The sequence below is a fragment of the Callorhinchus milii genome, unplaced genomic scaffold (genome assembly GCF_018977255.1).
Source record: "Callorhinchus milii isolate IMCB2004 unplaced genomic scaffold, IMCB_Cmil_1.0 Scaffold2, whole genome shotgun sequence".
Lineage (NCBI taxonomy): Eukaryota > Metazoa > Chordata > Chondrichthyes > Chimaeriformes > Callorhinchidae > Callorhinchus > Callorhinchus milii.
The window spans coordinates 5,959,777-5,975,082 of record NW_024704743.1 but is presented as its reverse complement, the minus strand read 5'-3'; the positions used below and the strand labels follow the sequence as shown (position 1 = coordinate 5,975,082).

General features: G+C 38.7%; 1 protein-coding gene across 13 annotated transcripts in view; it reads left to right on the top strand.

Moving 5' to 3' along the window:
- Positions 1-15,306, top strand: part of abi1a (abl-interactor 1a) — a 71,626-nt gene that overhangs the window by 51,770 nt on the left and 4,550 nt on the right. For 5 of the 13 annotated variants that reach the window (XM_042331986.1, XM_042331988.1, XM_042331975.1 and 2 more), the window contains 5 exons: positions 1,928-2,074; positions 5,915-6,015; positions 7,523-7,624; positions 7,797-7,871; positions 9,053-9,229. In XM_042331986.1, coding sequence (XP_042187920.1) covers positions 1,928-2,074; positions 5,915-6,015; positions 7,523-7,624; positions 7,797-7,871; positions 9,053-9,229 — 602 coding nt within the window. The remainder of the gene's footprint in view (positions 1-1,927; positions 2,075-5,914; positions 6,016-7,522; positions 7,625-7,796; positions 7,872-9,052; positions 9,230-15,306) is intronic. The other 8 variants (XM_042331987.1, XM_042331985.1, XM_042331982.1 and 5 more) reach the window with 4 other exon arrangements.

The following is a 15,306-nucleotide window of genomic DNA, read 5'->3' as shown; positions in this document are numbered from 1 at the left end:
GAGAATATCTGAGAAGTATTTTTTTGTGAGACACTTTCAAAATCAAGCACACCAAGCAACTTTGTTGATGCCCTTACATTAAAAAAAAGTCTCCTCTTCCTTGCCTGGCCTGGTCTTGTCCCCACTCCAGCATGAATTTTATGTTTGTGCACAAGTGTGGCCCACTCTTGTAAATATATCGTTTTGACACTTGCACACACAATTAATTTATGTCTTGAACTTTCTTCTTTATATGATGATCCATGCAGACACCCATCACTATGTTTAAGAATAGCCAAACCAGGCTAAGTTTTCACATATATGATATATAGACATCTGTGTATATATTTTCACCTACATATAAAAGTTGCTATGTCTGGAATGGGACATTTCTGCTCACAAATCTACAGTTTTCATGCTTCCACTCACAATTCTCTCTCTTGCACTTGGCTCATTAAGTTTCCAGAAGGTGATCCAAAAATTAGGAACCCATGTTTAACTTGCTGTAGCAGGAAATTGAAACTAAATTCATTTAAGATCATTTTAGCTCTCACTGGCACAAGCCTATATTTAGTCCTGAATAAACTGCTCTCCAGAGAACGTTAACCTATATTTCAGTTTGCACTGCATTAATTTTAAACCAAACCCTCTTCACACTTGTGTCACTATTGACACCATCAATTCGTGAAAATTCGTTTCTAGGAATTTGAATGTCAACAAAATTAAACATGAAAGAATTGACAAAAAAATTCAAAGAATAAATGTGTACAATCTCAGACTTTGTTAGATACAGAGTATTTAAGTATCAGCACATCAGGCTTGAGAAGGGTTTAGCATTTCTTTTATTGGATTGTTTCAGAACGTGTCAGTTTTGAAATATTTGGCTTTCAGGTTAAACATTTCCGACAGTGACTAAAGAAATGGACGTTTTTATTTTTAAAAAAAGTGTAGTGCCCGACCAGAATTCAAGACAACCTCGTTATAACACGGCAATTTGAGTCTACTTCAGACTGTTAAAATGAAGAACGCTAAAAAAAAACTGCCTTCCAGATAGTCAAGTGACTGACATGTCACTTTTTGTGCTCATAAGTAATAGCAACGATCTGGTGACCAGGAAGCAGGCCAGTCAGTGCCAGATGCTTCCAGTGGGTCCACAGAACATCAGCTCCAAGTGAACTACACTCAACTGCTTTATGAATGGGATTGCTCTGTATTCGCCAGGATGAAACAATTTTATGGGAAACGGGAAGGGGTGTATTTCTGTTGGGAGAGAGGACATAATGATGAAGGCTTGACCACCAATACCAGGACGGAGGGAGTGAAAAATGAGCAGCAGTTGGAAGAGCGATGGAATAGGGTTGGGGGTGATGTAATTGGGTGGGATGAGATTGTGGTGTATGCATGTACATAAAGAAAATAGAAACAAAGCATTGGTACAGACCCAATTAATAACAATTTGGGTGCTTATTCCAAGTTGGGAGGCTTATCAGACTGGAGAATAGTTAATAGTAATTGACTATTCTGAATGCTTCTTTACCACAATTCATTGATTTACCTCGGTTTATCATTAGCTACTGCCTTACTTTCAGGTTTTGACTTCTTTCAAATTGCTGTTTTATGTGTAAAATACCCCGGATAACTCGTCACTCTAAGGGAAAGGGCTCAGTGATGAGTTGTCAGGAGTGGTGAGTTAGCCATATGTATAAACATAAATGTGGCTGTGATGTTGATTAAGTAGTAGTGATAAATTAAGCCAGGGTTGAGTTATCAGGAACTTACTATATTGTTTACTGTATGGAAGGAAGATAATTTGATAATATCTTGTGAAGGACGTTTCCGTTGTCTTCTTTGCTTGAATTTTACAGCTAAGTTTTTGTTTATTTTAATAATGCAGACCTGCTTTCTTTAGGACACAATTACAAAGTGACTTTGTTTCCTCCCTCTTTAGACGAAACACTCCTTATAAAACATTAGAGCCTGTCAAACCACCTGTTATTCCTAACGATTATATGACGAGTCCTGCCCGAAATGTTGGTGCAAACCAGCAGAGTCCGAGTAGAACAGCGTCACTGAACCAAAGGCCAAGAACACACAGGTATGCAAGCTTTGTAAATATTATCTATTCAGTGAAGTTGCTTTTACTGTGAAGGATCACGTTGTCAGAACTGCAGTAGTTTAAAATGTATATCTTCTTAGTATTTAGATCTAGTCTTCAGTTTATGAGCCAGGCAGTCACAAAATACTGGCCTAATTTCTTTTGCTGATGAAGCTGACTGGATATTTATTTGGTAGTTGTACCAATTGATGATATTCCTGTCCATCAGAAATAAAGGATGATTTTGGAAAAGCAGATGATTGTGACATGGACATTTTAGGCAAAATGGCCCCCTCATTGCAGAAAATTTGTTTCTGTTGTATAGTATCTAGATGTTGGAGCTTTATTTAGTTATATTTATCTATAATATATGGTGTGTGTATATATTACATAATTCATTTTGAATCTGTAGCTTATTATTTGGGCAGAGTTTAATTGTTTAATGTATATTAGGTACTCAAACCAAAGGTGGCATTTTGCAAAATGGGTAATTGAAAAAGAGGAAATAATTTCTATATCCTAAGATTTTTAATCTATGAGTCATTGGGTTGCATTGAATTGTTTAAAGACAAAAATATTGTAGTAGCAATATCTTTGGTTTTAAAGAAGTCTTGAAGTTGGTACAAACAAATCCTTCAATTTAACCAGAACTGTTTCTGAAACAGAAACTGCTTCACTGGGAAACTAATCACTGGGATTACTGATATTGATCAAGCAATCGAACCTTGTCAACTGGATAATTAATTATTCACAGTGACCATGAAATCAGTATTTAAAATCTTAAGAAATTGAAGAGAAATTATTTTATTAGGTTTCTAGCATTTCAAGAAAATCCTAAAACCGTGGCAATAAGACAGTTTGTTCATAGTTATTTTTTTTTAAAGAAAAGTGAGATGGTAGACAAAAATATGGTTGGTGTATTTTTAAACTACACCAGTTTTTTTTGCACTGATGGAAACTGTGCATTCATTTTGGACTAACCTGGTCACTGGGACTTTGGTTTGCTGGGTTGAGATCATGTCTGCAATGATGAATCAGAAAGTCCTGTCAACCATCAGCCATGATTTGGATTACTCCAGATCTTCCTGGCTTTGGCAGGAAAATCTTCTTGGATCCAGTTCAGACACTGCAGTTTGTGTTGTGAACAAATTTCCATTATCCCATTTTTTTACACACTGTATCGCGTGCTGATTGGAATAATATTCCAGTTTGCATTTTTGTTTTCTCTGGGTATCTGGCAGAAACCATCATCGTGTTTAGGAGTGTCCAAACCAAGGGTTCCATGTATTCTGCTTACACTTAGAAATCCCTGTGTATTGGAATGGATGTACCTAAATGGATGTATCTAAAGGGATGCATTCTGCTACCTCATTCTGGAGAGTATTTGGTGCAGGGTGGCAAGAGCTAAGGCTTGGGGACTCCAGTATGCTTTGAAGTACTGCTGCTAACCAGCTGCTGGTTAGCTAACCAGCTACTGCTGCTAACCAGCTAAAACTACAAAACTTGCCATTGGAAGCACTGTTTAGTTTCACTTCTCATGTTTCCACCTCTTTCCACCTCTTTCGCTGGTGAAGGTTTATCAATTAATCCACCCAAATCCCATACAGGATGCTACTTGTCTAGCTAGGACCACCCTACCCATTGAGGCTTTGACTTGCAGCATTAACAGGAGTTGAGCGGATAGAATTCTTGCCTCTTAAGTTTGCATCTAGATTGCACATAGGTTGTGATACAATGTATAATTTGAATCCTTATCTTTCAATTTGTTATTCATATGAAATATACATGTGCCTTTTATAACTTATATACATTTTTACATTTTTTTCTGATGGGTTTGTCATAGGTTACATAGATGTATATGTGTGTCTTGGAATTGAACTTTAAAAATCATGATTTTGGTGGAAGGGTGGGGGTGGGTTATTTCATTATGGGAAAAGTATTATAACAAAATGAATGTTGATTTGAAAATGCTAATGTTCTCTTCAATTGAAAAAGCTAGACTTGATGTGCTGGATACCACCTGAACTCGATGATTCAGGATGTAGTGGTGAATGTGCGGTTCAAAAGCCTGTACCTTGTAAGAGGAAGGGAAGATTGAGGAAGCTAAGGTTCATGGGTTGTAGGTCCTGGAAAAGAATCAATTAGAGCGATGTTTTGACCAAGTGGCAAATGCGAGGGAAGGGGGAAGGAACATGTAAAAGTGGGTTTATGAAGAACTAGAGGCAAGTTCAAAAGAGCAATAGCTTTTGTATATCCCTCATAATCTACATTCTCTAACTTCACCCACATTCCTTGGCTTCATACAGTCTGGTTTCTACCACCATTATTTATATAATCTCAATCCTCCAGGTGGAATTAAACAAAAGTTATAAAACAATTTTCAGGAAACGAAAGAAAAGAGCGATTATTGCAGTAGCCATGAGAACAAGTTAATCTCAGCCAGCCTTGTCAAGAGAAACAAAATGGCAGGTAGCATTGGGATTTCAGTGTGAATAGTGCTGATATATTTGCTCCTGAAAATTTCCGGTAACCCTACTGCCACCTGACAAGCTATTTCAGGGATTGTCCATTTACACCTTGGATTTATGAAATCAGACTAAACAGAGAAGGGAGAGAAGAGTGAGAGGTAAAACTTTCAAGGGCATTAATTAAAGCTGGAGAATAGGCACCGGCATGCTCAAAACGTAGAAGAACAGAGTAAATAAGAGTAAAACTGCTTCTGTCATCTGCCATCAATACTGGGAACTGGGCCAACTTCACTCAAGTGTTTACATTCAGAGCAACACTGGTATTTCTACACACACAGTGGCTTCATATAGAGTTGAATTGTTGCTATTAGTCTCATTTGAACGTTATTTGAAGTATGTGACTGCTACCTTTGTAAAACTATAGAGCATAAACCAGAGATGGGCCATTTAAATTGAAGCTTATATAACCAGCCATTCATACATTAAGCAAGCAATTCAAAACACATTGGATCTTTGCATTCCTGGACTAGAGAAAGTGAAACCAATCAGGCCAGGTTTCTATTACTGATAGCAAGCTATTGAGTTGGAAAAGGAAGATGTGTTGATGTTGAGACCAGAACTGGATATTACTGAAATGTGGCATTTAATAGCTTGCCAACATGTGCTATCTAACTTCTTGGGTAACGAATGGCCAGATTCACCAGAGCTTTGCTCGTTCTTGTGCATTTGTGTCCCAGTAAGAATCTGCCTCTTCACGGGTGAATAAAGCAGGAGGGAGAGAAATTGCCCTCGCCCTCTTGATATTGTACCTTTTTTGCAATGGTCCAAGAACTTTAACATTTTAGACATTTAACATTTTAAATTACAACAAGATTGCAGAGTGATGGAACACATCCACAAATTGGGGAAAGATGGCTAAATTCAAAGTTAATTTTTCAGAACAAATTTTGTTAACCTTCCCCCTCACAACCAAAAACAATGCATTGAAATTTCACATTTTTAATCCATTGCGGTTAGATCTGTGTTTCAGACCACGAATGGTTTATAAAGCCTCATTCAAGAATGAGATGTAGAAGTTAGGTGTGTGGCACCAGTCATGTTCAGTCATGTTTCATTTCTTGATGAGTTGGGACCAATTACAAATGTTTCATAAGGTTTGAAATACAACTGCTAAGGCTGAAAGGTGAAACCTCACTGTGTTACTGTAGCTGTTGTGTTTGCCTGCAGAAAGTTATTCTAATGAAATTGTACTGTGAAAGACATAATTCTATGTTATTAAAAAGTTAATACTCTTTCTCTGCCTTCCAATCTCCCCTCTCCCTCAGAGGACTTACTTTTTTAAAAAATACTTTTTGTCCCGTTTCCTTTCCAGTGGAAGCAGTGGAGGAAGTGGAAGCCGAGAAAATAGTGGGAGTAGCAGTATAGGCATTCCCATTGCTGTACCTACGCCCTCACCACCCACCATTTTGCCAGGTCTGTTTCATTGTATCCTAAACTATATATAGTTTATAAAGAAATCTTTGTCCGAATGGTTTAAGCCAATGAGCACTAGAACATGAACGTATCAGTTAACACAAGAATAAGAGATATTCTGATTGAAATGCTCGATGATAAGTTAATCTCACTGTCAAACCAACCTATAAAGGCACAGTATTGGCACAAAATATTTACTTCACTGGTATCGGCAAACATTTGTCTCATCACCACACAGTGGAACCAGTGGGTTGCATTTAAAAATAGTGGCTCAAACCTAGCACATTTCAATAATAAATTATAAATATTAATCAGAATACCAGCAAGATTTTCAGAGGGAAACCATATGCTAGTGGAAATGGTGATTCTAAAGTTGCCAAGACCCATTTCTAGGCTTACTTAAATCTGACCATTCCTGTCAATAAGTGATTTCAGATGCTGGGAGGGATGTTCTTTCAGCTGCGCATTTGTTTCAGTAATAATTTTGTTTAATGTGATGTGAAATGCATTCATGAGATGGTGATGATATTGGAGTGAAAGTTAAACGTTTAATTTGAAAAATACTGTGCATTTAAAACTAATTTTAAAAGTAAACAAACTACTTGAAACAGGTTAATTTGTATTATAAACAATATCTGGAGCCCCAAAATTCCATTCTTTAGGGGTTGAGTTCCCTCAGGAAATATTGCTTTGTAGACCATAATTCCACCCCTCGTCTCATTTTCCTGTCCCCAAACTGTTTGAATTCCATTGTCCAGTGACTGGAGTTGTAAACTGAGTTTGGAGGGGCTTTATTTGATCCATCCTAAAAGACTTGATGCTGTGTCAGTTTCCTGAAATTGGCTGAAAGGGTTAAATCGGAGTAACTGGTTTAACCCTTGTGCTTACGTGTATTAGTAATTGTACATGAAGCAATTAAATGTTTAAGGTGGAACAAAGGGGTTAGTGGCTGTGCAGGTCTTGTGTAATCCAGGACATGTTTTGACTTTAAATTGAACAGCAGTCAAATTCTTTCTAAATTTGAGATTCAGTTTGGTTGAACAGTTCATAAATGACGTTCCAATGTTGTACTTAATATCCTGCTTTACTACTAGTGGCAGTATGGTAAAGCTAATAGAGACTGCCTACAAAGCACACATGTATTTGAAAGACGATCCCAGTGCTGTGTTCGGCATTTGCTGCCTGAGGCATGTGTACTGCCATGTATGTCAGCTATGCCCTATCACATTTACTTTGTGCCTCTTGAAGCAGGACTAATTGTATAAACGTCGAAGAACCAACAATTCAGCTGTTTTCTTCTGCCTGTTACCTTTATTTTGCTGGAGGCAGAAGTTAAATATACCAAAATTTAGTGGAGGTGTTGTTTATATTAAGTTCCACCTTCAGTTTGCCACAAGCCCTGAATCTTGACAAACCAGTATTTCCACCTGATACGACTATGTGTAGATACTAGACCTTGAATGTTGGAGAGAAAAAAAACTGACTTTGTAATGTTGCATATGTACAGGAGATCTCCCTCCCCCTCCCCATCTTCTGTCAACACAGTATTCTCAGTTCCCGAATGATGTTCCTCCCCCTCCCCCTCCATTGCCTGGTGGCCCTACATTAGGTGAGAAATGTTAGCATGATGTGACGTGTACACTTACTGCTGTCGTCCAACACTAACGCCGTTTTCTTTTATTGTCTACTTGTATCACAATTCCTTGTAATTTCTAATTCAGTAAATTGTGCACTGTTATCCAGCAGCTTGTTATAACCACATTTTGTGATTATTTTGGTAGCACCATATTCTGTCCCTGCTGGATCCCTTTCCCTACCACCTCCACCACCTCCACTGCCAGCGGGCAGTTTGATAGGTGAGACCACCTCCTGTTCAGAACTACTCACGCATCTGTGCTTTGATTCACAGCTAATTTGCAATGGTTTTTATAGATGCACAGAATTGGTGTTGGGTTGCAGTGAGTTAGCATTTGTAAAACCCTGCTGATATAATTCTGCCTAAGAATGGGGTATAAGGAACTGGAGATGAAGGTATTTTTTATCCATGTGGAAATCCTTGTCTCGGTTGGGGTTGACGCCTACCTAGTTTTAGTGGGTTATTCTGAAGCTTACAAAATAAAATAAAAATCAATTAACAAAAGTCTCTTAGTTTGTATCCGATATCTTTTATTTCCACTTTTGTGTCCGGCTGTGTGGAGGCCTTCTAAATTGTGGTTTTAAAAGAAAATGCCAAAATTTAACATCCAATGCCTTTGACAATTTGTGGCAGCAATTCTACCTTTCCTGGAGTAGGATCTTCTGAAGAAACGTCACATGTTTTGCATGTGAAATATACAGTAATTGTAGATTTTCCAGTTAAGATTCTTACATGGATGAAAATGGCTTCAGCGTTCCTATTATAAAAGCATATCTACATTCACATTGAGCATCTGAAAACATTTAACTCATTTGATATTTGGATAGCCAAAAAACTGAAGAACTGAAATTAAAATTTCAAAGTATATACGCTTTTATAAAGTGTAAAGCCTCTACTAATTTTAATGGCTCATTACTGTTTAGTGAATTTGGTGAAGGTTTGCGACTGGAACCGGCCTGAATAAGAAATTGATATGCTACAATAATTAAAATGTTTCTCTCTGCATGTCTAACAAAGTTCACATTTAACAGGAAATGGCACCTCCCTTCTGGGACATTTATGATGGAAAGTATGTTTAATCAGGAGGTCATGTGACTTTGATTTTATTCCGGTCATTCCAATCTTATATAACTGGTAAGATGAACAGGAACCACAGCAGAATAGAAAGAGTCTTCAGGAAGAATGATTCATCAACTTGTTTCAATGCAACTCGGAAGAAGTTCAGATCTCTTGAATATTTTACAAACTGAAATGTTATGTTACATTTAAATTTCATCACTCCTTTCCTATTGTGGCTGGCTTGAGGTTTCCTTCAACTGAATGATTCTTATCTGTCTCAAATTATGGAATAATGCTCATTTCTTTTTCCCCTGTTTGCTGTTACCTTTTTAATGCTTTTAGCTGGCCCTGGTTCGGCTCCTGGTTCCCAGTACAGTACCATGACCCGGCAGGTCTCTCGGCATAATTCCACCAACTCTACGGCATCTTCTGGGGGCTACAGGCGAAATCCTTCGGTGACTTCTCAGTTTTCTGTGCAAGCTCATGTTAATGGTGGCCCTCTTTATACTCAGAATTCAAGTAAGGCGTTATACCTTTCTTTAACACTAATTTATATACAACAGCTGTTCTATATTAACTGGGATTATAGGTTCTTTAAGCTTTCTGGTAATCTTACTTGCAAAGAAATGTAATGGTATATTTCTGAATAACCTAGGCTGCTCTTTTGTGGCTACCGGATTTTAGAATTCTCAGTAGATTGTTTAATTTAGTTTATTTGTATTTCTTAGTTTATTTTAGTGATAAATGTTCAAGGAACTTCCTTTTCTTAGGGAAGAGAAAATAGTTTTGAAGTAAAGTTAATGAGTTAAAAGATATTCTCTTATTTGTGTGTTTAAATCATTTATATAAAAAATAATTTTAAAGTAATGCGAACATAAGATGTGATAACCAGCTACAATTGTGAAGAATACTGACATTGCCAGCAATTAATTTTGAAAGAGAAATTTTCAGTAGTCTCTCTAGCAATAAACCACCGAATGTCATATTTGTGAAGTGTTTCAGAAATGATAATAAGACCGTGCAGAGCTTTCACATTCTACAGGGAGGGGAAGACATTCCCAAATATTTGATGTCTTTAATTAAATGTGTGGGTTTCCAGATATCCAGGATGCTTGGGATTCATTGGAATTGCACAAGATATTTTAGTAGTAGCAAAATGACAGCTGTTCAATGGCAGCTCGACTTTTTAAACGCTAGAGGCTTGCAGAGGCTGCATTTGCCTGGATGAGCATAAGAGGATATTTACCTCTGACAGATAGATTTACAACCACAATAACTTAAGAGGCATTCTTTGGGACATAATGCTCAAATTGCATACCCAAAATAACTGTAGAACAGGCATAACATTGAGCCATTTTATTGGTTGTTTTAATGCATTTGCTAATGCTTCTGAATTTGGGATGAGTATAGCAGCCGGCTTGGTACAAGAGCGCTTGTGCCATACTTCAGCCAAGGTTGCTGTTCAAAATAAAATATGAAAATCTAATTGTGCAAAACCAATCATTAGTGTGCGTGCACTGTTGCACATAGTTTGTAAAGGAAAGATTCAAGCATTGAAACTGGTCAGATGAGCCTTTTCTTCTGGTTTGCATTCAATCTGTATTCACGTACATTATAGGAGTTGGCATAATCACAAATTCTGACTTTTTTTTACACCAGCTTATTCTAGTGTTCTAGGCCATTTGGCATTTTTTGGCTAGGTTTTTCTTTCATTCACAAAAAAAACAAGTGTAACTCTTGATTTGGCTTAGATACTAATATTAATAAAGCTACCATCTGTATAAAACTGAAACCATACAGATGTGTAAAATCAGGTTCAATATGTGGCCTGATCTGAGTTAGCTGATTTCAGCCAGGCATTCATTCTACAGTCAGTCGAATTCTACAATTGGCGTTAGGAGTTGCTTTTACATGCTCAATTTGCCGCTGCCAGTATCTTTCAAGATAATGACCCAACTGAATTACAATCAGAGCTCATTAATAACCTTGAACGGTGGATTAGCAATGGTTCCTTTTTTTACCAGTTAATAGATCCGTGCATTTGGGGAGGGAGAAGAGAGGGAAGGCAAGAGTCTAATTCCTTTTGTGACAAACTACTACATTTTCATGAATTCAATTAATCTGCTTACCTTTATGAATATGGAGGAAACAGTTTATATTGAGGGAACAAAGTTGTTGATTGGATCAGATTAAATTAGGAAACACTTGCTGTATAGTTGGTAGGGTTTCTACAGATATGCCATCATGCTTTTTAAATTGATGCAAATGAAAGTTCCCTTTATGTTGGGTTTATAGCTGCAAATAAGTGACTTAAGTAAAGGCATTGAGATTTAAGATGTACTCGTACTGCGGTCATGTCATACATTTAAACGTCCTGGGTGTTTCTGCTCAACCATTACCTAATAATAACTAATTATCAGGTGATTTTTTTCTGCCTTCTCTCTTAATTCGCCCCCCCTCCAATTCAGCTACCTTTATTTACGTAGCAGCAGCGATCAGGGAAAAAAGTTCCTAAAGATTTAATGCATCTAGAAAAATCGCCATCCATGAGCGTTTAACTGTCAGTAGCAGCAGCAATGACTGGGAGTGGCAGAAAAGGGATCCAACAAACTAAATGGTTTAGGGTGGTGCATTCTGTTTCCTTTTCATTACAAGCCGTCTGTGGTAGCAGCAGTGCAGTTGCAGAGCTGTGTAAAATGTGGTATGAAAATCTAAATTAACGTTTGCATAGATGTTTTCTTGTTGGTCATTTTAATGCAATGTAATGGGCTACATATAGAATGCATCCATCCAAAATCATTCAGACTTTTCAGAATTTAGTCCAGTGTACATTTTCTAATTAACTTTTTATAAGTGTAATAGTTTAAATGCATTGGAGAACCAATGCTCATTATTGATGCAGAACTAAACAGTCCTGTATGCATTGTTAGGAGAAATTAAACTATTTCCATGTGCCAGGATTACTGATGAGGTGACATTTTAGCATCATCCTTTTATGTGCCTGTGAACTGATAGCAAAAAATCAACCAAGTTTTCTATTCCCAGTGACCCCTGTTGGAAACTCCCATGTTTGTAGACATTGGAGTTTAACACGTTGTGATCTGTGACCGGAATCACATATAGAGATGCCCAAGTGACTATTTGAGACTTCAATTAGAGACTCCTGCTGCTGCCCATTGGTGCTTCAAATTGACCTTTGGTGACTCCGGTCAGTAAGCAAAAGTAATTGAATGGTAACTGAGTTCTCACGGATCATTTTTTTGCTTTGCAAGTGAGAGACCTGAGTTCAATTCCAGGCAGAGGGCGAAACCTCGGGCAAGTTTCCTTACTCCACACAGAGCCTAATAATAATCCCTCCAAAAACAATAATAAATTGGTCATTTTCAATCTACGACTGTTTGTGGGACATTGCTGTGCGCAATTGGTTGCCGCGTTCACCCACACATATACAGTCAATTCACTTTACAGTGTGTTCTGTGAAGCGCTTTGGGACGTCCTCCCGACGTGAAAAGCGCTATATCAAATGCAAGGATTATTATTATTATTATTATTATTATCAGAGTGAGTAACTTGCAGCTGGTCTGATAAAGGTGTGCTAACTTGGCACCGTCCAGTATTTGGCACAAGGAGCTTCTGGGTCTGTCTTGCTTTGTTTCACACTAGATAGTGGTTTCAGCAATTATTATTATTAATAATAATAATCCTTGCATTAGATGTAGCACCATATCACGTCTTCGAGACATCTCAAAGCACTTTACAGGATATACTGCGAAGTGTAGTGATTGTGGGTTTTGTGGGCGAAATGCGGCAGCCAATTGCGCACACAGCCATCCCACCAACAGTAGTCGATTGAGTGACCACATTATTATTGATTTTTTTTTTGGAGGTACTATTACCCTGGGAAAGCGATCCGCCAGTCAACTAACAAGCGGGTTCCCATTTACTGCTAGGTAAACAGAGGCGTGTGTGTGTGTGATTCGATTAATCAATTGAGCAATTAGATAGTAATTACTGTTTCAAGAATAGCATCTTTAGTGATGATAGTATTTTGTGATCTGTTAAAGATACATTGCATCACTGGTACAATCCCAGTTGTAGGTCCACAAAATCCCAGCCAGGCAGACTCAGTGGTGCAGTGGATAGAGTACGTGGCAACATCAACATCCAAGGATGCATCCTTCACCTCTCTGAGCCAGTCAGGAACCTTGACGTCTTGTTTGCCCCTCAACCGTCCTTTTTCCCCCACATCCGTGCCATGACCCGCTCTGCCTTCCCTCACCTCCACAATATCGCCCAGCTCCGTCACTGCTTCACCCCTCAGGCTGCTGAAACCCTCGTTCACGCATTCATCACATCTAGGCTCAATTACGTCAACTCGCTGCTTGTCGGTCTCCCCAACTCTCCCCCCCCCCCCCCCCACAAGTTGCAGATTATCCAGAACTCTGCAGCTTGTGTTCTCTCCCGCGGCAGGCTCCGTGACCCCATCACCCCCACCCTTGCCTGGCTCCACTGGCTCCCTCAGAGGATAGAGTTCAAAATCCTAGTCCTTGCCTTCAAGGCCCCCCACGGCCTTGCCCCTTCCTACCTCTGTGACCTGCTAACCCTTTATCAACCTGTCTGCTCCTTCCGCTCAGTAGGCTCGGACTTGCTCTACATCCCCGGCTGGCCTGCCCCACCATTGGCGGATAGGCCTTCAGTCTCTCCGCCCCCACCTTTGGAACTCCATCCCACAACACCCTTTGGAAAAACATCCCAACAAGCGCTTTAGTGAGGCACTATTGCTATTCAGCATTTCCACATTCACTGTGCATGCAGAAAGACAGCTGGCTCCATCGGCACTTCAAATCATCAGCCGCCGCATGAGAAGTCAAAATGTCTAACTTCCGGGTCATTGGATCGCTAATAATGTCATTTCCTGCATGCAATCCTTGTGCATCATGCAGGAAATTACATCAGTGGCAATCCGATGAGCCAGAAGCCATTTTGTTTCCTGTGTGCTGGCCGGCAGGCGATTTGAAGTGCTGGTTGAGCTGGTGACCAGATTTTTAATTTTGGGGGTAAGTAAATATTGGTATCCACACATGAATGAAACTCGTTATAACAGCTGTACTGACGTCAAACTGTCCGACGGCTTGTGGTGTACCTTTTTGTGTGGCTTTAATAAGCATTAATTTACCAACTGTCTTTATGAGACCCTGTTCTTGAGGAACTTCTTATATCTTCCTGCAGTTTTTTCCTCCTAATCTTATTGGGAGTTGATTTAAATGTGTGTGCAATAATACTGAAGTTGCCATTTATCAACCACAAGCTTAATGAATCTAGTGCTTGAGAACTGCAGTTAAAGGAGCTATCGTGTTTCTTATTTTTTTTTAAAAAATCTACTTTGGTAGATTTGCTTAACTGTTAAATATAATTTCCTACTGCCCTACAATTTCAGGAAAGTAGAAGTTTATATTAATTCATGATATGGACTTTTCAGACATATTCCCTGTCTCCATCTTTCTCCCCTCCCTCCAAAAACATAATTGATAAAACTGCGTAATTGTCGACCATTAATATTTCTCACCAGGAGGTGAGAGCTTGGGTTGTGTGGAAGGTCAGAATTTCATGCTCCCGGTTTGAATTTTACCAAAATGTACCTAAGTGGCTGTCAATCTAATTGGTGTCTGAAACTAAACGTGGGCTAAAACAAGCGCTGGAAGCATTGAAGCTATAAACTGCACCTATCTGAACCTTGTCAAACCTGATTTTTTTCTCAAGGCATAGTCCCTGCATCTGTCTGGCCTGAATTGATGGTGGTGAAGCTATGACTGCTGAGAAAATTGTGAACTGCCTTTCCTGTGATATATTGAAGTCCTCAAAAGCTTTCTCTCTCTTCCCTCTCTCCCTCCCCCCCACCCCCTTCCCGAAATAGGTTGACGCTAGAGTTCAGCCTTGTCCTATTTTAGCTGTAGTAGGGTTGCCCTGCATTTAAAATTTATAATGCGTGGTTAGAACTGTAATTTATAGTTGCTGTAGGATTGATTCTGGGGTTGTTGAATAAAACATGGTAGCTCCTTAATTTGTTAGTGCGGATTTACACTCATCTGTGAATAGAGAAGTTTAAATCCTGGGTAAAATGGAGCTTCTGTCTTGCATTTTTAGATTTTATCTAAAATTTGTGGCGGGTAACTTGCTTTTTTTAAAATGTTATTGCAGTGGAACCTTATCTATTGTAGCAAAATCAAACGTGATTGTTAATGTTGCTTGCTGGAGTCCTAGAAACCAAGTAGTAATAATAATAATCCTTGCATTTAATATAGCGCCTTATCACATCTTTGCGAAGTCTCAAAGCGCTTCACAGAATATACTGGGGAGCGAAACGTGGCAGCCAATTGTCCCACAAGTCCCACAAACCGTTGTGGATTGAGTGATCAAATTGTTTAGTTTATTTTAAAAAAAACTTTTTGAAGTAATATAGGTACTCGCCATTTTGCCACCGTGTTCATGTTAATCTTGTGCTCACTGCTGTCTAAAACTAGTCTTAACACACGTTACCTAAAACACGAATGCTGAGGAACCTTTTTGTACTTTGATATATGAGGTTCCACTGCATC